At 35.6% G+C, this 23320-nt stretch overlaps 1 protein-coding gene across 7 annotated transcripts in view; it reads right to left on the bottom strand.

Annotated features, from left to right (window-relative positions):
* The window catches only part of DENND1B (DENN domain containing 1B), a 265472-nt gene that overhangs the window by 56852 nt on the left and 185300 nt on the right, over positions 1–23320 (bottom strand). For all 7 annotated transcript variants that reach the window (XM_055378544.2, XM_055378528.2, XM_063709838.1 and 4 more), the window contains one exon: positions 19674–19775. In XM_055378544.2, the coding sequence (XP_055234519.2) occupies positions 19674–19775 (102 nt within the window). The remainder of the gene's footprint in view (positions 1–19673; positions 19776–23320) is intronic.

Here is a 23320-nt window from a genome sequence, read left to right as displayed (position 1 = left end):
AAGCTAGGAGACATTGGTTCACGAGATTTAGGGAAAGAAGCCATCTCTACACATAAAAGTACACGGTAAAGCAGCAAATGCTGATGCAGAAGCTGTAGCAAGTTATCCAAAAGATCTAGCTAAGATTATTGATGAAAGTGGCTAAACAACATATTTCCCAATGAGGATGAAACAACCTTCTATTGGAAGAAGATATCATCCACGACATTCATAGCTAGAGAGAAGTCAATGCCTGGCTTCAAGGCTTCAAAGCTTCAAAGGACAGGCCAACTCTCCAGTTAGGTGATAATGCAGCTGGTGACTTTAATTGAAGCCAATGCTCATCTGCCATTTAAAAAATCCTTGGGCCCTTACAAATTATGCTGAGTCTACTCTGCCTGTGCTCTATAAATAATACAAAGCCCAGATGACAATACATCTGCTTACACCATGTTTTACTGAACATTCTAAGCCCACTGTTGAGATCTGCTGCTCAGAAACAAAGACTCCTTTCAAAACATGACCGCTCATTGACAATGCACCTGGCCACCCAAGAAACTCTAATGAGATATAAAAGGAGATTAATGTTGTTTTCATGCCTGCTAAAACAATATTCATTCTGCAACCCATGGATCAAGGAGTAATTTTGACTTTCAAGTCTTATTATTTAAGAAATACATTTCATTAGGGCTACAGCTACCATAGGTAGTTATTCTTCCAACAAATCTGGGGAAAGTAAATTGAAAACCTTCTGGAAAGGATTCACCATTCTAGATGCCATTAAGAACATTCATGATTCATAGGAAGAGGTCAAAACAGCAACATTAACAGGAGTTTGGAAAAAGTTGATTCCAACCAGCTCTCATGGATGACTTTAAGGGGTCCAAGACTTCTTCGAGGAAGTAACTGCAGATGTGATGGAAACAGCAAGCAAACTAGAATTCTAAGTGGAACCTGAATATGTGACTAAATCGCTGTAATATCGTAATAAAACTTGAACAGATGAGGAGTTACTTCTTATGGATGAGGAAAGAAAGCAGTTTCATGAGATGAAATCTACTCCTGGTGAAGATGCTGTGAAGAGTGTTGACAATAATGAATTTAGAATATTACATAAACTTAGTTGATTAAGCAACAGAAGGGTTTGAGAAGATTGACTCCAATTTTGAAAGAAGTCCTACTGTGGATAAAATGCTATCAAATAGCACCATATGCTAGAAAGAAATCTCTCATGAAGGTAGGAGTCAATTGATGTGACAAATTTCATTGCTGTTTTATTTTAAGAAAAAGACAACCACCCCAACCTTCTACAGCCACCTCCCTAATCTGTCAGCAGCCGTCAATACTGAGGCAAGAACCTCCACCAGCAAAAAAAAAAAAAAAAATGATGATTTGTTAAAAGCTGAGATTATCATTACCATATTTTAGTAATAAAGTATTTTTCAATTAATGTATATACATTTTTTAGACACAATGCTATTGCACACTTAATAGACTATAGGACAGTATAAACCCAATGTTTATATGCACTGGGAAACAAAAAACTTGGTGTAATTCACTTTATTGCAATATTCACTTTATTGCAGTGGTCTGGAACTGAACCCACACTATCTCTGAGCTATGAGTAAAGAATACTTAAAAAGTGTTTCTTAAATTTTAGTGTTCTTACTTTTTATGGCATTTCATTAATAATGTATATTTCTGGGCTTTAATCCAGGCCTCTTTAATCATTAGTTTTGAAGGTGAGACTCAAGAATATGCATGTTTAACAGGCTCTCCAGGTAAGTCAGTCTTACCAGAAGAGAGCAAGCAGTCTGAGACTACACTCTGAGAAACACTATTTAGGATATTGAAATCAGTTAACAAGAGATGCTGGGAAAAAAAGTATCCTTTATCCTGATAAACTGTCTCCTCTTGTACATTTCTTCTTTCTGTCATTACGTCTCTATGTTCCCCCATGTCACATTACATTTTATCATTTTTTCATGTTATAAAATATATGCTTGATGCAATTACCATCTCCCATCTATTCATAACTCAAATCTTTCTTAACACTCCAAAACTGTTGAATCTTCATTTACTAGTAATACATGTGCTGACATTAGCTATAGATTACATACCATGAATCACTATCATGAAAAAGAATAATAGGAAAATGTAGAAATCTGTAACAACTTTTTATGTTAAAAGGTTTTAAATATCTTCTGAAAATCTGTAGCTAACATAAAAGGAAATATTTCACTTTGGTCCCACTCCTTTTATTCAACATCTTATTATGTCAGGGAAAGTAGATCACAGCACAAAACAGAGCATGTGCTCAGGATCTCATAGAATTTCCACTTCTACATGCTACACCACTATGTGACTCCAAGTTTAAAATTGTAGATATCATTTTATTTAAAATACAGTAACACTTTACTCCTATAATTTTCTTTTTTTTCTTTCTTTTTTTTTCTTTTATTTTATTATTATTATACTTTAAGTTTTAGGGTACATGTGCACAATGTGCAGGTTAGTTACATATGTACACATGTGCCATGTTGGTATGCTGCACCCATTAACTGGTCATTTAGCATTAGGTATATCTCCTAAAGCTATCCCTCCTCCCTCCCCCCACCCCACAACAGTCCCCAGAGTGTGATGTTCCCCTTCCTGTGTCCATGTGTTCTCATTGTTCAGTTCCCACCTATGAGTGAGAATATGCAGTGTTTGGTTTTTTGTTCTTGCGATAGTTTACTGAGAATGATGCTTTCCAATTTCATCCATGTCCCTACAAAGGACATGAACTCATCATTTTTTATGGCTGCATAGTATTCCATGGTGTATATGTGCCACATTTTCTTAATCCAGTCTATCATTGTTGGACATTTGGGTTGGTTCCAAGTCTTTGCTATTGTGAATAGTGCCACAATAAACATACATGTGCATGTGTCTTTATAGCAGCATGATTTATAGTCCTTCGGGTATATACCCAGTAATGGGATGGCTGGGTCAAATGGTATGTCTAGTTCTAGATCCCTGAGGAATCGCCACACTGAATTCCACAATGGTTGAACTAGTTTACAGTCCCACCAACAGTGTAAAAGTGTTCCTATTTCTCCACATCCTCTCCAGCACCTGTTGTTTCCTGACTTTTTAATGATTGCCATTCTAACTGGTGTGAGATGGTATCTCATTGTGGTTTTGATTTGCATTTCTCTGATGGCCAGTGATGGTGAGCATTTTTTCATGTGTCTTTTGGCTGCATAAATGTCTTCTTCTGAGAAGTGTCTGTTCATGTCCTTCGCCCACTTTTTGATGGGGTTGTTTGTTTTTTTCTTGTAAATTTGTTTGAGTTCATTGTAGATTCTGGATATTAGCCCTTTGTCAGATGAATAGGTTGCGAAAATTTTCTGGTACCAAAACAGAGATATAGATCAATGGAACAGAACAGAGCCCTCAGAAATAATGCCGCGTATCTACAACTCCTATAATTTTCATACAGCTCTTAGATAAGTTTCATTATATTAATTTTCATAAACTCCTCATCTACTAAAACTGTCAAAATATTTTCATGCATATTCCTTATAATAGGGAATCACTCATCAACTTTTCATTTATTGATTTAATAAACTTAAATGCCTATTATGTATTAGCTATTAGGATACAAAAACACTTAAAGCATGATCCTTATTTTTACAGATTCTACAACACAAGAAGGAGCCAAACAAACCAACAAATATCATATGGTGCTAAAAGAAGGGAAATTCATAGAAGTATGAGAGGTAAAAAAAAAAATTCCTGGAAAAGGTGTATCTGAGCTTGGTCTTAAAGAAAGAATAGACTGAGTTGTGGAATGTGAAATGGAGAGAGGATATTCAAAGCAGAGAAAACAAGAACAACAAGTATATGTGCATTTCTTCATTCATTTATTCCTAGAGGGACAGTAAATCATAATGACTAATGACAGTAAATAAAGACAGAAATAGTGATAGTAAATAAAGATTAGAACAGAACTAAATGAAATAGAAACTAGAAAGGCAATAGAAAAGATCAATGAAACTGAACATTAGATTCTGAAAAGTTAAACTGACAAACCTTTAGCTGGTCTAACTAAAGAAAAAAATAAAGAAGCCTCAAATAAGTAAAATTGGAAATGGAAGAGGACACAGTTCAACTGATACTACAGAAATACAAAGAATCATAAGAGTCTACTATAATCAACAATTATACACCAACAAATTGAATAACCCAGAAGAAACAAATAAATTCCTAGAAACATACAACCTATCAAAACTGAATTATTAACAAATAATCAAATAATGAATAAGGAGATTGAATCAGTAGTCAAAAATCTTCCATCAGAGAAAACCCCAGACCTGATGACTCCACTGCTGAATTGTAACAAACATTTAAAGAATACCAATCCTCAAACTCTTCAAAAAAACTGAAAAGAAGAGAATATTTCCAAAGTTATTTTATGTGGCCAGCATTACTCTCACACCAAAGCCAGACAAGGAGACTCCAAAAAAAAAAGAGAATTACATCCAATGTCCCTTAAACATAGATGCAAAAATCTTCAACAAAATACTAGCAAACCAAATTCAACAGTGTTTTAAAAGGATTATCCCTGGAATGCAAGGATGGTTCAACATTCACAAATCAATAAATGTGATATACTACATTAACAGAATAAACGGCAAAAACCTTATGATCACATCAACAGATGCAGAAAGGCATTTGACAAAAATCAACACTCATGATGAAAACACTTAACAAATTATGTATAAAATAATTTATCTCATCACAATAAAAGGAAAAATATAACAAGTTCACAGCTAATATAATAGTCAATGGTAAAAAGCTAAAAAAAACCTTTCATCTAAGATAAGGAACAAGACAAGAGTTCTCATTCTCACCATTTCTTTTAAACACAGAAGTGGAAATCCTAGTTAGAGCAATTCATGAGGAAACAGAAATAAAAGGCATCCAAACTGGGGAGACGAGGGGAGGGAGGGAAGGAAGGAAGGAAGGAAAGAGGGAAGGAAGGAAGGAAGGAAGGAAGGAAGGAAGAAAGGAAGGAAGGAAGGAAGGGACGGAGGGAAGGCAGGTAGGGAGGGAGGGAAGGAGGGAGGGAGGGAAATTGTTTGCTCATGGCATATTACATGCGGAAAACTCTAAAGACTTGAGCAAAAAAACTGTTGGAACTAATAAGCAAAATCAGTAAAGTAGGAAGATACACAATCAACGTATTAAAAAGTAGCATTTCTATACATTAATAACTCTCCAAAAAGAAAGCAAGAAAACAATTAAATTTACGATAGCATAAAAAAATACTTGGGAATAAAATTAACCAAAGAAGTGAAAGACCTATACAATGAAAGCTGTAACACTAATAAAAGAAACTGAAAATGACAAAATAAATAGAAAAATATTCCATGTTCACGTGTTCATGGATGGAAGAATTAGCATTGCTAAACTATCCTTACTACCCAAAGGGATCTACAGTTCAACGTAATTCCTACCAAGGTTCCAATGATATTTTTCTCAGAAATATAAAAATCAATCCTAAAATTCATATGGAACCACAAAAGACCTCAAATAGACAAAAGAATCTTGAATAAAAGGAGCAAAGCTGGAGATATCACATTATCTGATCTCAAAATATACTATGAAGCCATAATAACCAAAATGGCATGGTACTAGCATAAAAACAGATATACAGACATATGAAATAGAATAGAAAACCCAAAAATAAATCCATACATTTCCCATCAACTGATCTTCAACTAAGGTGCTAAGAACACAAAATGGAGAAGGACATCCATGTGCAGAAGAATAAAATAGGGCACTTATCTCAGATTATATATAAAAATCAATTCAAAATGGATTTATAAACTTAAGACCTGAAACCATAAAATTACAAGAAGAAAACACAGGAGAAAAGCTTCTCAACACTGGTCTGAGCAAAGATTTTTTGGATCATGACTTCAAAAGCACAGGCAACGAAAGCAAAAATAGACAAATATGATTACACAAAGGAAATAACAGAGTGAAGAGACAATCTCTGCAATGGGAGAAAATATTTGTAAATTATATCTGATAAGGAATTGATATCCAAAATATATAAAGAACTCAAACAAATTAATAACAAGAAAATAAATAACCCAATTAAAAATGGGCAAAATATTTGAAAAAAAAAACATTGATCATAAGAAGACATACAAATGGCCAACAGTGAAAAAATGTTCAACATCACTAATCATCAGAGAAATGCAAATTAAAACCACAGTGAGACATCATGTCATACCTGTTAGGATTTTTATTATCAAAAAGACAAGAGATAAGTTTTGGCCAGGATGTGGAGAAAAGGTAACCCTTGTACCTTACTGGTGGGAATGTAAGTTGGTATAACCATTATGGAAAACAGTATGGAAGTTTCTCAAAAAACCAAAAATAGAACTATTATATGATCCAGCAATTCTGCTTCTAGGAATATATCCAAAGGAAATGAAATCAGTATGCTGAAGATCTATCTGCATTACATGTTCAATACAGCATTACTCAACAATAACAAATATATGGAATCAACCTAACTGTCCATGAATGGATGAATACAAAAAGAAAATGTGGTATACACACACACACACACACACACACACACACACACACACACAATGGAACACTATTAACCCTTTATAAAGAAGAAAATTCTGTCAAGTGCAACAACATGATTCAATCTGGAGGACATTATGCTAAGTAAAATAAGTCAGGCATCAAAAGACAAATAGTACACGATTTCACTAAAAAAGTCAAACTCAGAGAAGCAGAGAATAGAATGGTAGTTACCAGGGTTTGGGGTAAAGTAGACAAAATTTTAATTAGACAAGAGGAATAACAAGTTCAGGAATTCTATTGTTCAACATGGAGAGTACAGTTAATAACTATAATGCATAGTTAGTAACTGTATTAAATACTTGAAGATTGCTAGGAGAGTAGATTTTAAACGTTCTCACCACAAAAAATGTTAATTACATGAGTTAACTGATATGCTACTTAGCTTGATTTAGTCATTCCACAATCCAAATTGATGTTAATTAATTTAGCCATTCTATAATCAAATTCCAATATCAGAACATCATGTTATATATCATAAATATATACAATTTTTATTTGTCAAAAAAATAATGGCCAGGCACATTGGTTCATGCCTGTAACCCCAAACCACTAGGAGGCTGAGGTGAGAGGATCACCTGAGATCAGGAGATCAAGAATAGCCTAGGCAACATAGCAAGATCCCATATCTCCAAAAAAAAAAAAAATTAAACCAGGCTATACCATGGTTACTGAATTTTCCTTATGTGACATAGGAATTTATCTCCAAAGAAGTACTGAAGATTAGTTGAGAATGATCTCCCCTCTCCAAAACTACATGGGATTTATTTTATCAAATAATAAGTACTCAGATGTTTCCTCACAATAACAATATAGTTATCCAAGGCCCACCAGAGACTTTTGAAATAAATTTTTATTCAATTACCTGGTAAGAATAATCTTAAGAAACAAAAATAAGATTTTTCAATTTATGTCAATAAAATTAAATAAACATTTGATAGAACTGAGGGCATGTTTACAAAATGGAATGGTGATTTTATCAGAGGTGGATGATCTTGAGGATTTTTACCCTAATATTATAATTTATACACTTTAGTGAATGTACTATGTTATCTTAGTGTTCTCTTTTGGTCATAAAGAGGTTACCTTTAATGAAACAGAAATCTCCCTATGTCCCTAATCTTAGAGTCTTTACTTATTATTTACGGTTGTTATCACTGTAATATGCAAATATTTGAGTATTCAGAATCGCTTTTTGTGTGTAATAATAAAAACATGTTAAGGAGAGATTTGACTAAAATTTATTTAGCACCCAACATTGACAAGGTCCTATGCAAGAAACTGGATATATAGAATGGAATCATAAATGGTCCCAGTATTAGAAAGGTTCATAATCTATTGAGAAAATTGATATGTAAATGAATAAGACAGTTATTAAAAATGTCAATATAAAAAGACATATATGAACATTACCTTTGATTTCTTATTTCTCTCTACTCTGTCTAACCCATAAGTAAGAGTTGACAATTCTACCTCTCAAACGTAAACAAATTCTGTCCTGCTTCACTCCATCTTGTTTACTACCACCATCACTTCTCTCCTGGACAACTGCAAAAGCCTCATAATTGGACTTTTGCCACCTCTCTCTCCTCTAACATATTTTCACATGGTAATCTGGGCAACCTTTACAAAATATAGATCAGATCCAATCATGTGCCAGCTAAAACTTCCCTATAGCATACTGTTCCATTTAGAATAAAAGGTAAACTCCTTATGCCTTCAAAACCTTGTATGATCTGTCCCTTTTATGCCATTCTAACCTCATTTAGTACAACTCTTTTCCGTGCCCACATTTCATTTATTCTGATCTTAGAAAATGCCAAGTTCTCTCCCTTCTTTAGGTCTTTGTAACAATTCCCTCTACCTGTAACCATGTGCTTCTTTTCATATCTCAAAACTGATTCCTTCTTTAGACGTAGCTTAAATATCACCTTTTCAGTAGTGCCTTTTCTAGTCACTCAATCTAAATTGGCCATCCAGTCAATGTCTCATATACTCTGAACTTTTTGCTCACTGATATTTTTCTTATTTGCTGTTTGTTTGTTTGTTAACCCATTTCCTTCACTAGAAATATCAGCTTCATAACAGAAGGCTACACATCTCTGAATCTCAAGTGCTTGGAGTAGCAGCACCTGACACAAAATAAATAATCCATATGTAATTGTTAGAGTGAATAAACAAATAAAATGTGTTCAAACTAATAGACGCACAGAAAAAAGAGAACAGACTTAGTGACGGGGAGGGACACTCAGGGAAGACTTTAGAGAGGTGAAAATACATATTAAAAAGAGAAATTACAATAACATGGGATAAATGCTACAAATGAGATATGAATAAAAATCTAAAGGAGGGATCAGTTCCAAGATGGCCAAATAGGAACAGCTCTGGTCTGCAGCTCCCAGTGTGATCGATGCAGAAGACAGGTGATTTCTGCATTTCCGATTGAGGTACATGGTTCATCTCATTGGGACTGGTTGGGCAGTGGGTACAGCCCACGGAGGGCAAGCCAAAGCAGCGTGGGGCATCGCCGCACCCGGGAAGCACAAGGGGTTGGGGAATTTCCCTTTCCTAGCCAAGGGAAATTGTGACAGACTGTACCTGGAAAAATGGGACATTTCTGCCCAAATACTGCGCTTTTCCCACGGTCTTAGCAATCAGCAGACCAGGAGAGTCTCTTCTGCGCCTGGCTCAGTGGGTCCCACGCCCACAGAGCCTTGCTCACTGCTACCGCAGCAGTCTGAGATTGACCTGTGAGGCAGCAGCCTGGCGAGGTTAGGGGCGTCCGCCATTGCTGAGGCTTGAGTAGGTAAATAAAGGGGCCAGGAAGCTTGAACTGGGCAGAGGCCACTGCAGCTCAGCAAAGCCTACTGCCTCTATAGACTCCACCTCTGTGGGCAGGGAATAGCTGAACAACAGGCAGCAGAAACTTCTGCAGACTTAAACGTCCCTGACAGCTCTGAAGGGAGCAGTGGTTCTCCCAGCACGACATTTGAGCTCTGAGAATGGACAGACTGCCTCCTCAAGCAGGTCCCTGACTCCCTGTAGCCTAACTGGGAGACACCTCCCAGTAGGGGCTAACAGACACCTCATACAGGCAGGTACCCCGCTGGGACGAAGCTTCCAGAGGAAGATCAGGCAGCAATATTTACTGTTCTGCAGCCTCCACTGTTGATACTCAGGCAAACAGGCTCTGGAGTAGACCTCCAGCAAACTCCAACCAACCTGCAGCTGAGGGACCTGACTGTTAGAAGGAAAACTAACAAACATAAAGGAATAGCATCAACATCAACAAAAAGGACATCCACACCAAAACCCCATCTGTAGGCAACCAACATCAAAGACCAAAGGTAGTATTCTCTGACGGTAGTTTGAATTTCTGTGGGATCCGTGGTGATATCCCCTTTATCATTTTTTATTGCGTCTATTTGATTCTTCTCTCTTTTTTTCTTTATTAGTCTTGCTAGTGGTCTATCAATTTTGTTGATCCTTTCAAAAAAACCAGCTCCTGGATTCATTAATTTTTTGAAGGGTTGTTTTTGTCTCTACTTCCTTCAGTTCTGCCCTGATTTTAGTTATTTCTCGCCTTCTGCTAGCTTTTGAATGTGTTTCCTCTTGCTTTTCTAGTTCTTTTAATTGTGATGTTAGGGTGTCAATTTTGGATCTTTCCTGCTTTCTCTTGTGGGTATTTAGTGCTATAAATTTCCCTCTACACACCGCTTTGAATGTGTCCCAGAGATTCTGGTATGTTGTGTCTTTGTTCTCGTTGGTTTCAAAGAACATCTTTATTTCTGCCTTCATTTCGTTACGTACAAGGAAGGAGTTGAATCTCTGAATAGACCAATAACAGGCTCTGAAATTGTGGCAATAATCAATAGCTTACAAACCAAAAAGAGTCCAGGACCAGATGGATTCACAGCCAAATTCTACCAGAGGCACAAAGAGGAGCTGGCACCATTCCTTCTGAAACTATTACAATCAATAGAAAAAGAGGGAATCCTCCCTAACTCATTTTTTGAGGCCAGTATCATCTGGATACCAAAGCCTGGCAAAGACACAACAAAAAAAGAGAATTTTAGACCAATATTTCTGATGAACATTGATGCGAAAATCCTCAATAAAATACTGGCAAACCAAATCCAGCAGCACATCAAAAAGCTTATCCACCACTATCAAGTTGGCTTCATCCCTGGGATGCAGGGCTGGTTTAACATACGCAAATCAATAAATGTAATCCATCACATAAACAGAACCAATGACAGAAACCACATGATTATCTCAATAGATGCAGAAAAGGCCTTTGGCAAAATTCAACATCCCTTCGTGCTAAAAACTCGCAATAAACTAGGTATTGATGGAACATATCTCAAAATAATAAGAGCTATTTATGACAAACCCACAGCCAATATCATACTGAATGGGCAAAAACTGGAAGCATTCCCTTTGAAAACCAGTACAAGACAAGGATGCCCTCTCTCCTATTCAACATAGTGTTGGAAGTTCTGGCCAGGGCTATCAGGCAAGAGAAAGAAATAAAGTGTATTCAATTAGGAAAAGAGGAAGTCAAATTGTCCCTATTTGCAGATGACATGATTGTCTATTTAGAAAACCCCATCATCTCAGCCCAAAATCTCCTTAAGTTGATAAGCAACTTCAGCAAAGTCTGAGGATACAAAATCAGTGTGCAAAAATCACAAGCATTCCTGTACACCAATAACAGACAATCGGAGAGCCAAATCATGAGTGAACTCCCATTCACAATTGCTACAAAGAGAATAAAATACCTAGGAATCCAACTTACAAGGGATGTGAAGGACCTCTTCAAGGAGAACTACAAACCACTGCTCAACAAAATAAAAGAGGACAAAAACAAATGGAAGAACATTCCACACTCATGGATAGGAAGACTCAATATTGTGAAAATGGCCATACTGCCCAAGGTAATTTATAGATTCAATGCCATCCCCATCAAGCTACCAATGACTTTCTTCACAGAATTGGAAAAAAAACTACTTTAAAGTTCATATGGAACCAAAAAAGAGCCCACATTGCCAAGACAATCCTAAGCAAAAAGAACAAAGCTGGAGGCATCACGCTACCTAACTTCAAACTATACTACAAGGCTACAGTAACCAAAACAGCATGGTACTGGTACCAAAACAGAGATATAGGCCAATGGAACAGAACAGAGGCCTCAGAAATAACACCACACAACTACAACCATCTGTTCTTTGACAAATCTGACAAAAACAAGAAATGGGGAAAGGATTCCCTATTTAATAAATGGTGCTGGGAAAACTGGTTAGCCATACGTAAAAAGCTGAAACTGGATCCCTTCCTTACACCTTGTACAAAAATTAATTCAAGATGGATTAAAGACTTAAATGCTAGACCTAAAACCATAAAAACCCTAGAAAACCTAGGCAATACCATTCAGAACATAGGCATGGGGAAGGACTTCATGACTAAAACACCAAAAGCAATGGCAACAAAAGCCAAAATAGACAAATGGGATCTCATTCAACCAAACAGCTTCTGCATGGCAAAAGAAACTACCATCAGAGTGAACAGGCAACCTACAGAATGGGAAAAAATTTTTGCCATCTACCCATCTGACAAAGGGCTAATACCCAGAATCTACAAAGAACTTAAACAAATTTACAACAAAAAAACAACACCATTAAAAAGTGGGAAAAGGATAGGAACAGATGCTTCTCAAAAGGAGACATTTATCCTGCCAACAGACATATGAAAAAAGGGTCATCATCACTGGTCATCAAAGAAATGCAAATCAAAACCACAATGAGATACCATCTCATGCCATTTAGAATGGCGATCATTAAAAAGTCTTGTAAGAAACAACAGATGCTGGAGAGGATGTGGAGAAATAGAAAAGCTTTTACACTGTTGGTGGGAGTATAAATTAGTTCAACCATTGTGGAAAAAAGTGTGACGATTCCTCAAGGATCTAGAACTAGAAATACCATTTGATCCAGCGATCCCATTACTGGGTATATACCCAAAGGATTATAAACTATGCTACCATAAAGACATATGCACATGTAGGTTTATTGTGGCACCATTCACAATAGCAAAGACTTGGAAACAACCCAAATGTCCATCAATGATAGACTGGATTAAGAAAATGTGGCACATATACGCCATGGAATACTATGCAGCCATAAAAAAGGATGAGTTCATGTCCTTTGCAGGGACACGGATGAAGCTGGAAACCATCATTCTCAGCAAACTATCACAAGGACAGAAAACCAAACATTGCATGTTCTCACTCATAGGTGGGAACTGAACAATGAGAACACTTGGACACAGGGCGGGAACATCACACACCAGGGCCTGTTGGCAGGCAGGGGCCTGGGGGAGGGATAGCATTAGGAGAAATACCTAATGTAAATGATGAGTTAATGGGTGCAGCAAACCAACATGGCACATGTATACCTATGTAACAAACCTGCACATTGTGCACATGTATCCTAGAACTTAAAGTATAATTTAAAAAGAAAACAGAAAAAGAAAAAGAAAAAAAAATCTAAAGAATAGAAAAGACAGAATGATCAATGTAAGGGTTGACGTTTGAAGAGGCTATGGCGGAATGACAGGAAGCATATTAACACTGATGGTATAGTATGGCATAGACAAAACCTGACATTGTGAAATGTATGTATGAAGGAATGTGATTGCATATTACATTAGAATAGGAAATTGGAAAGGATTTGGAGCCCAGAGAGGGACCAAGCACCGTATATAGTGTGATACTCCATGAAAGTGGCAGAACCAGGATACAAATCCAGATCTATTGGATTCCAAGCCAATACTCTTCACAGGGGTACAGACCTGCCATTAGTGACACTCAATAGTGTGACCAAGAACACAAAGCCAAAGGATGTATGTGGTATATTTAACTGAAATCTTAATTTTAATATGAAGGTAAGAAGAGGGTAATACAACCAGTATTTAAAATGTTTTCACTTTAAAATAAACACTGCTATGTTGTGATATAGAATGTACAACATGTATAAATGTTTTGGAAAAATGCAGAATGCTTCCTAAACTGTGACTGTCAGTGGGCTTCTACAGCCACCCCCTTATACTCTTTAAAAATATGTATTCTCTTCTGCCATGGGGGGCACTTTTTTGGATAGAAAAGTTTGAGAAATACACATTTTTATTACTCAATGAAAGGTAGAAAAGGTTTTGGGGGAACATTAAAAAAGATTTTTCCAATTTGAATCTTTATCATTTTCCTCCCTGATAGAGTTAGAATTTGGGCAAGCAGAATTATTTTGAATATCTATTTAAATACATGTGAGTTCCTTCACTATTAAATAAGTTTCCTAACAGTAATCTAGATTATCAGTTAAAAAGGCCTATATTCATGGAGAGCCCGTAAGTTTATAGTTCTAGATGAGGGTCTTGGATTGACACACTAAATTCAATCAGAGTGCATGAATAAATAAAATGTGTTTAAAGCAATATAGGCACAGAAAAAAAGGAGTACAGACTTAGAGAGGGGGAGGGACACTCAGGGAAGACTTTAGAGAGATGAAGTCAATATAAAAAAGATAAATTACAATAACATGGGATAAATTCTATAACTCAGACATGAACAGAGCTCTAAAGGAATAGAAAAGATGAGATGATTGACCTAAGGGTTGACATTCTAACTATTATAGCCACTTGCCATAGCTACATTGCGGTATAGAATATACAATGTATAAATGTCTTGGAAAAATGCAGAATGCTCCCTAAAATGTGCTTATCAGTGAGCTCATACAGCCACCCCCCATACTCTTTAAAAAATGCATTCTCTTCTGCCATGAGGGGCACTCTGTTGGATAGAAAAGTTTGAGAAATACACATTTATATTACTATATGAATGGTAGGAAAGGTTTTGGGGGAAAGGTTTGGTTTTGCCATGGTCCTTAGCCATGGCGAATGTATGGTAAGATGAGCAGAAAAAACTTCGGTTCCAGGGGCCTTAATAACAAGCAATGTACAGAAGAGAACAATTTCCTTCATTGTATTAGTATGAGATAAAAGTAAGAGACCTGAAAATAATGGCTTAAGTCTTTGTAAAGCTGCTAGCTAAAGAAAGACGGTAATGTCAGAGTTGTGGATTTAAGGAACTGTTTCTGGGATTCCTTCCAAATCCATTATCTAAAGAGAAATTCATACAAATGGAACCCACTATCATCCATCTAAGCTATGTTTATTTCAAAGTATCATGGAATGTTAGAGATGAGAGGTATCTCAAACTCAGTGATATTTTACTCTAACTCATGTTACAATGCAGAAACTGAGACCAAAAGAGGTTAAGAAGTCAACTGTCAATGAAAATACAGCCTATTACTGGATGACGTATAAACATTAAAATATATATGTTTTAACACAATACTTTAATTAAATATTAACAGTTTAAATAATAATAATAAAGCAAGGATAGTTGGTAGCTTATGCTTTGTTGACTGAAAGGAGTGTCCAGGGGAGGGGAAGATTTGATCAAAGGATACAAAGTTTCAGTTAGACAAGAGAAATAGGTTTTTGAGATCTACTGCATGGTACAGTGACCACGGTTAATGCTAATGTATTGTACATTTCAAAATTGCTAAAAGAGTAGGGTTTTTGTTTTTGTTGTTGTTGTTGTTGTTTCTTTGAGATGGAGTCTCACTCTGTCGCCCAGGCTGGAGTGCACTGGCACAATCTCGGCTCACTGCAACCTCTGTCTCCCAGGTTCAAGCTATTCTCCTGCTTCAGCCTCCTGTGTAGCTGGGATTACAGGCGTGTGACACCTTGCCTGGCTAATTTTTGTATTTTTACTAGAGACGGGGTTTCACCATGTTGGCCAGGTTGGTCTCAAACTCCTGACCTCAGGTGATCCACCCCCATCAGCCTCACAAAGTGCTGGGATCACCAGCATGAGCCACTGTGCCCGGCCTAAAAAAGTAGACTATAAATGTTCTCAGCATTCTAAAAAATGTGAGGTGATAGATATGTTAATTAGCTTGATATAATCATTCTACAATGTGTATGTGTGTATCGAAACATCACATTGTACCCCATAAACACATACTATTGTCAATTAAAATTTTTAAAAAATAAAATACAACAAAAATTATACAATTGAAATATTTTTAAAATGATAACTAGGAGAACACTGTCTTTCCTTATACCTATGTAACAAACCTGCACGTTGTGCACATGTACCCTAAAACTTAAACTATAATACAAAAAAAAAAGTCCCTCCCTTTAAGGGACCTCCCTAGTTAGCCTCACATAGTAGCTAGAACTACAGGTGTGTACCACCACATCCAGCTAATTTTTGTATTTTTTGTAGAAACAGGGTTTCACTATGCTGCCCAGGCTGGTTAGTCCTCTTTTAAAGGCTTTCCAAGTGATTCAGATAGGTCCACCAATTAAGATTATCTAGAATAATCTTCTTTATTTATAGTCAAATGATTAGGAGTTTTAATTTTATCTTTAAAATACCTTCATAACGAAACTTAAATTACTGTTTGATGGAATAATTGGGGATGGTAGCCTAGCCAAGTGGACACATTAATAAAACCAGCATGAGGGGGACAAACTCAGTTTTTGTTGGGAAATGTCCTCATGTCACTTATAATTAAAAGGTGTTTTGTTTGGCATAGAATTTTAGGTATTTCTTGCTCAACACATTGAAGATGTCATGCCAGTATCTTCTAGATTCCATTGTTACTGATGTGAAGTAAGCAGTCAATATGTTGCTCCTTTGAAGGTAATCTTTTCTTCTTTTCCTTTAAATAGGAGAAGAAAGTTTTTCTTCTCTGAACATTTTAAAGCTTGTTTCTTCTTTCAACATGTTAAACATGGCTATTTTCATATTCTATTTCTGATAATTCCAATATTTAAAGTCTCTGCAAGTCAGTTTCATCTGTTGTTTCTGCTAGCTCTCATTTATAATTTCTTTCGTTGTATTTTTAATAATTTTTTTCTTTTTTTTTTTTTTTTGAGATAAGAGTCTCACTCTGTCGCCCAGGCTGGAGTGCAGTGGTGCAATCTCAGTCACTGCAAGCTCCTCCTCCCAGGTTCACACCATTCTCCCGCTTCAGCCTCCCAAGTAGCTGGGATTACAGGCACGTGCCACCATGCCCAGCTAATTTTTTTTTTTTTTTTTAGTAGAGACAGGGTTTCACCGTATTAGCCAGGATGGTCTCGATCTCCTGACCTCATGATCCGCCCGTCTCAGTCTCCCAAAGTGCTGGGATTACAGGTACCTGTTGCTAGGATCTAATAATTTTCTCCTGTGAGTCACTGTGCCTGGCCCTTTTAATAATTTTTAACAGCAAAATTTCCTTTTGGAATTTTAGCTGGAAGAATTATTTCATGCCTGGCTGAAGGTGATTTCCTGAAGAGGGAATATATGTTTGCCTCTTCCTGAGGTCTGGGGGCACTAACATTTAGGGTCCTTTAAATTTCGTTTAAGTTTTGTCAGCCAAAATCAGAAAATATTAATTCACATTGCAAATTTCTGTGCAGACTGACATGTGGTTACTTCTTAACAGCATTTTTCCCTTCCCTCTACCCAGCACTAATGCTTTGGATGTATGAGTTTCCTTACAGACCCCCAGGAAACTGACTGAGAAAGCAAACACCTTTATTTCTAGTTTACCTGTACATTAAGTCTTCTCAGAATTACAGGAACTGGGCCTCCTACTACACTTCTCATCTTGTAAAGTGAGCACTAGGCTTTGTCTCCTATACTGTCTCAACATAAGGAGTTTTTTAAATATTACATTTTAAATTGCAGTATGTAGGTTATCTATGGATCCTACCCTGCCATATTATCAGAGATAAAACTTCACTTTAACTCTTTCCTTAAAATTATATGCTGCTCTCCTGGGTCAAAGTCCTCTCAAATTTGAAGCATAAGCTGTTCTAAGAGATAACCTGAATAATTCTAGACCTATAATGGATCACAAAGTCATAGTCATAAATCTTTTGTACCTAATAAATATTTTTATATTTTTTCAGCCATATGAGTAGTATCTTTGAGGATTCATCTGTGTTAGTTTTTTACCAACTGACTCTTCTTTTAGAAGTTTGTGAAACTCTGTCAACGAGAATCTTTTCAATCCTTTCAGGGCTATCTTCACGTATCACTTTTTAAAGAATCATGAGCATATCAAGTTCTAGAAGACAGCCAATTTGTGCAAGTAAGACTATCCACATTGTCCACATAATTAGCTCTTTGGTTGACCATTTTCATATTTTACATTTAACGTCCTTGAACAAACTGTATTTTTTAAAAGTCCTACACAGATATGTATTTTGTTAATGTAATTTCTCTAAGAATGAGGCAGACATTAAGATTTGCTGAGCATCAACAAGGCACCATGCATTGTGCTGAGAGTGTACATGTGTTAATTCACATAAACCTTATTATAATCCTGTGAGGTAGGTGGTAATATTTCTATTTTAAAGAAAAAGAAATATGTACTCATGTAAAACAGATATTCTGCGATACAGTCAAAATGTAACCCAACTATACATGACTCCTAAAAAGTAAACGCTTCTGTAACTATGCAAAAAAATTACTGTTCTATTAACTTTATTAAGTGGTAAGGAACTAGTTACAGAAGTTCATGATCAAAGGGAAATAAGTTAGATATTCTACCTACCCATTCAGTCCCTAACCCCCATATAATTTAATCTTCACAACTCAGTTTTGATAATGGAAGATAGTGCCTCTTCTTGATAGAGAAAAATACAAAAAGGTACTGATATTTTACTCAACAAGCATGCACTGCATGACTAGCTTAGGACTGTACTGTGCTATACTTCAGCATTTATAAAGCACTATCACTTGATCTTCCTTTCAACCCTGGGAAGTAATTGAGTCTATGCTTGGAGACCTCTAGGGACAAAAAGATCCAAAAGCAGCCCACTCTATTTTTTGGAAATTCACAGGACATCTCTGATCCTGAAATCCATGCTCCTTAAGTTTGTGTACAGGATAACCTTAACCCTTTCCTTAATGTAAAACTTCACTTATTGGAAGACAGGTATCTCTCCCTGCCACAGAATATTTTGTAATCTCAGATTATTTTTTAAAATTTCCTCAGAAGTAGTAGTATTAATTGTTGCCATGCTGACTTCTTTACTGACCTAATTTGAAGGTTATTTTGAGTGATATAGTATCTTCCCTTCTAACAGTTCAAAAAAATTATTAGACTGTCAGCTTCTCAAGGGCATTATTGAGTTTTTATTCATTTTTGTATCCTGGCCCTGAGCACAGTTTATGACACACAGCAGGTCTTCATTAAATGTTTAATTCACATAGTAAACTTTACACTTAACATTGTCATGCGGAATAAGAAAAACAAGTGTTAAGAACTTAATTCAAATTTTGTATACAGAAACTAAGACAACCCAATTTAAGACACTTGCTATGATTACACAATGGAATGACAGAAGCAGTGCATCCAAAATTTCTGAAATCTGATGTCTAGTTACTGCTTTTTTGAAATAGCAATTATATTTTCTGAACCAAAAATCAGGACAAACAGCATAACTATGAGTCGTCTTATTAATTCTGAATGTATGAGTATTAAAAAGTCTTACAAAGCTTAAAAAGTTAAATATTCATTTTATGAACTATTTTATAAACTATATTACAATGGAATAATCCTATCAAAATACAGTTTGTTAGTTTACCGTATCAATCCACCATACCAAAATAACTTCTTCTAAGATGCCTTATATAAGTAAAACTAGTCATGTTGCTGCTTCTTCTGTGAATGTATATTCTTCCTCAATGAGACTTTAAGCTCAGCCACATTTGATGAGAAATTTTTAATAGCAAAGTTATTATATAATATTTCTAGAGTGCTATGTCATAACTAGCTACGACTTACAAAAGAAACAAAAATTTCCTGACATTCTAGAAAAGATGCTACTCAGGGTTTGTACATAGTTTTATAGTAATACAAATGTGTAAACCTGACAATGTTCTCTTACAAAAGAAAAATGTGGAGGTCCACTCTTACCTGCTTAAAAAGCTGGAGGTTAATGGCAGTTTCCAGGAACTGTTTCATCACGCTTGAGCGGTGCTTTACAAAACTCTCCTCACAGAAAGTGATGGGCTCACCCTAGATAGAAATAAAGATTTTAAGGGCATCAATAAAAGGTTAGTCAGAGAGAACTAGTCTCTTTAAATAGGTATGTGGAGAGTGATAGAGGAAGCGTAAGGTGCAGAGGCAACAGACCCTTACACAGAATAGTTTAGGCTAGTAGAAATATTCCTCTACTAATAAGCCTGTACTACAGCTTTCTAATCCAGGATCCCATGTACTCTTAAAATTGCTCAATTTTACTCCCTCAAGTAAAAGTAAATCCCCTAAAAATAAAGATTTGACATCATCAGATTGAATTATGAGTATTAAACATATCACACATACCTGAAAATATCACATAATTTTATTGCATCCTGATTGGAAAACATTGTTACTATAAAAACTGCTGCATGATTTTTGACATTCGCACTTAGTTGTTATGATCATTAATTTGTTTTTTAATTAATGAAAAGATTTTACAATCACCTTCTCTTCATGATTGCAAAACAATTCAGGCTGGATACTTTCCAGGATAAGTCCTACTTGGCATCTGCTTTCATTAATCCTTTGCGTTAAGTAATCATATTTTTGCAAGCATCTTGTGGTAGCTCTACCAAATGCTCCTCCAAACTAGCAAGGACTTAAATCTCAAGTCCTACTGATTCCATTTTTTTCTATTTATTCCTTTGCATGAATGCAGAAAATCATCACCCACTGGCTAATTCCTACCACCTGCTATTTCCCTCATCAGCCTGAACAGCCCTTTAGCCCATTCAACACAAACAAAGTGACTAAACTTTATGACAAAAATGAAAACACAGATGAATAAAAATGATTCCTTCATTACAATGCACCTTGTAGCAATATTTATGTCATAGGAAAAAGAAAAAGTGTGCCTGTTTACCTTGTAATAGAACTTTGAAAAAAATAAGAAGAATTTAATTACAATTATAATTTAATCTTAAGGAAGACTCAATATTATTACAGATATCTTTAAGTACAATTCTGAAAATAGGTTCCTGTATAAATAAAATAATGAGAGTAACTATGTAATTAAACTATTACCACTTTCTGATAAAGTTAATACACTATAGAACTGTACTGTCACATTCAGTAGACACTAATCACATGTAGCTATGTAAATGTAAATTTATGAAGATTAATTAAAACTTCAGTTCCTCAGTCATACTAGCCACATTTGAACCGCTCAATGGTCACATGTGGTTAGTGGCTACCATATTGAACAGCACAGATATAGAACATTTCCTTCAGCATAAAAAGTTTTCCTGGATAGCACTGCTATAGAAAAAAGAAAACAAAATTCAAACAAATTATTAAAGAAGATAATTCGATAAACTCTTAAGTAGTGTCACCTACCATCAGCTACTAGCCAATGATTCATAATAAAAATGTCATTATACATTTTTATACAGATGATTGCCAATTTTTTTCAGGGGGGAGGGGTTGGGGAGGGTGTCATTCTGCCATGCAGGTGGGATTATAGTGGTTCATTCATAGCTCACTGCAGCCTTGACCTCCTGGGCTCAGGTGATCCTCCCACCTCAGCCTCCCAAGTAGCTGGGACTACAGGCACATGCCACCATGCCCGGCTAACATTTTGTATTTTCTGTAGAGAAAGGGTTTCGCTATGTTGCCCAGGTTGGTCTCAAACTCCTGGGCTCAAGTGATCTCCCCACCTCGGCCACCCAAAAAGCTGGAATTCTAGGCATAAGTCACCAACCCAGCCTATTATTGCCAATGGTAAAGAGCTACAGATGATCTTTAAATTACATATTTTTTAAACTGGACTAATTTACATAAATATATTTTGGATGATCACAAATGTACTATATTTTCCACTATCACAGAATTTATAATCTATCGGAGGAAGGCAAGCCTGTTAAAAATAAAGGTCTATTGTTTTCTAATCTCTAGTACTAGCATCATCCCTAGTTACACTGGAAGCCCAATAAATGTTTTATGATTGAATTTTAAAAATAAAATAAAAATAGCAAATGAGCTAAGCCTTATTCCATATGACATATCATCTTCACAAAAATAAATACAATTTTAAAAATAAATATAAGTAATTGCCTCTAATGGCAGTTCTGGCATCACTGCTATTACAAAGTAATCAGGACTAATAGTAACTTTAGTTTTTATGTGATAGATTTTTCCTTAAACATGTAAAGATGTATTTCAAGACAAGAAGAAATGGATGAGAGACTAAAGTCTATGCTTTCTTAAGAGTTGGGCATAGTTTAATCATTAGCCTATGTGAATTAAGCTGGAAGAATTCTGTCCTCATTAACCTTTGAGTACTTTCAATCTCTCCAGAGAACAAGTAAAGAAAAAGCTCAGATTTGCTGTCCATCCACTTGTGATGACACAAATCATGGAAAAACTTTGAACTAAACCTTCAATTTGATTAACACGGTTTATTTACTAAGAATCTCTGATAATAACAAAAGGCAAAGCACTGACACATTAGAATTTTCTCTCAAGGAGAAAAATAAGTCTTTATTAATAATGCTTTAAAGTTGTATATATTAATATACAAGAACCTCAATTACTGCCATCACTGGAAGCCTCAATTATTGTCATCCTTAAGGCATATGCTATGAAAGAGATATTAATAAATGACTCTTATGAGTTCTTTAAAATCAAAGTTGAATTGAATGACATGAGAAGAATTCTGCCTATGATTTTAACCCAGGTTATGAGTATTTGAAGTTCATGTGGTTAACTACATTGTTAAACATTTCGTGGCAAAATCAATAGGACTAGTTTGTCAACTGATATGCAGTGATGTTTTTCAAAGTGTGATCCAAGGTCAGACTTTTCCACAGGATCTGTAACAACAAAAGTATTTTCATAATAATGTAAGTCATTATTGTCACTCTTCACTCTCATTTTCTCCTGAGATCCAACAGTGTTTCCCAAAAGCTACATGGTTGGCAATATTGCAATAGACTGAATACGGAATCAAATATCAGAATCCAGCTGACTTCTATTAAGCCAGATATTAAAGAGATCTGAAAAAAATGTAAAACAATGATATTGTTCAGACTAAATTTTTTTAGGAATATAGCAATTTTTCACAAAAATGTTTTATATTCATATTTAATTAGTTTATATTGCTTTTTAAATAAATGTATATTTTTTCAGTTTTAATTTCTAATATGGTAAATATTTATACATATACCTCACATAAATTAAGGTTCTTTGATAATTTTTAAGAGTATAAAGACATCCAGAGACCAAAATGTTTGAGAACCACTGACAGACAGTAACAAGTAGGGGTCAAAGGTGACTTCCAGATTTCTAGATTAAGGGTCATAAAATGACATTATTTATTAGAGACTGAAAATATAGAAAGAAAACCACATTTAAGGAGAAGTTGATAAAATCAATTTTGGCATATGTTTTCGGTAGTATTCCTACTGGAGCCTGAGACAGGGGTTCTTGGTTCAATTGATTTTCACAGATCACTCTCAGGAAAAAGGTATTAAAGAAAACAAGACGGGGCAGAGGAAAAAGTCAAGCAAGAATATGGTCTCAACTGGAGACGAGCTTCAGCC

Source organism: Gorilla gorilla, chromosome 1 (genome assembly GCF_029281585.2).
Source record: "Gorilla gorilla gorilla isolate KB3781 chromosome 1, NHGRI_mGorGor1-v2.1_pri, whole genome shotgun sequence".
In the NCBI taxonomy this organism is placed as follows: domain Eukaryota; kingdom Metazoa; phylum Chordata; class Mammalia; order Primates; family Hominidae; genus Gorilla; species Gorilla gorilla.
This window is presented reverse-complemented; position numbering and strand designations above follow the sequence as displayed.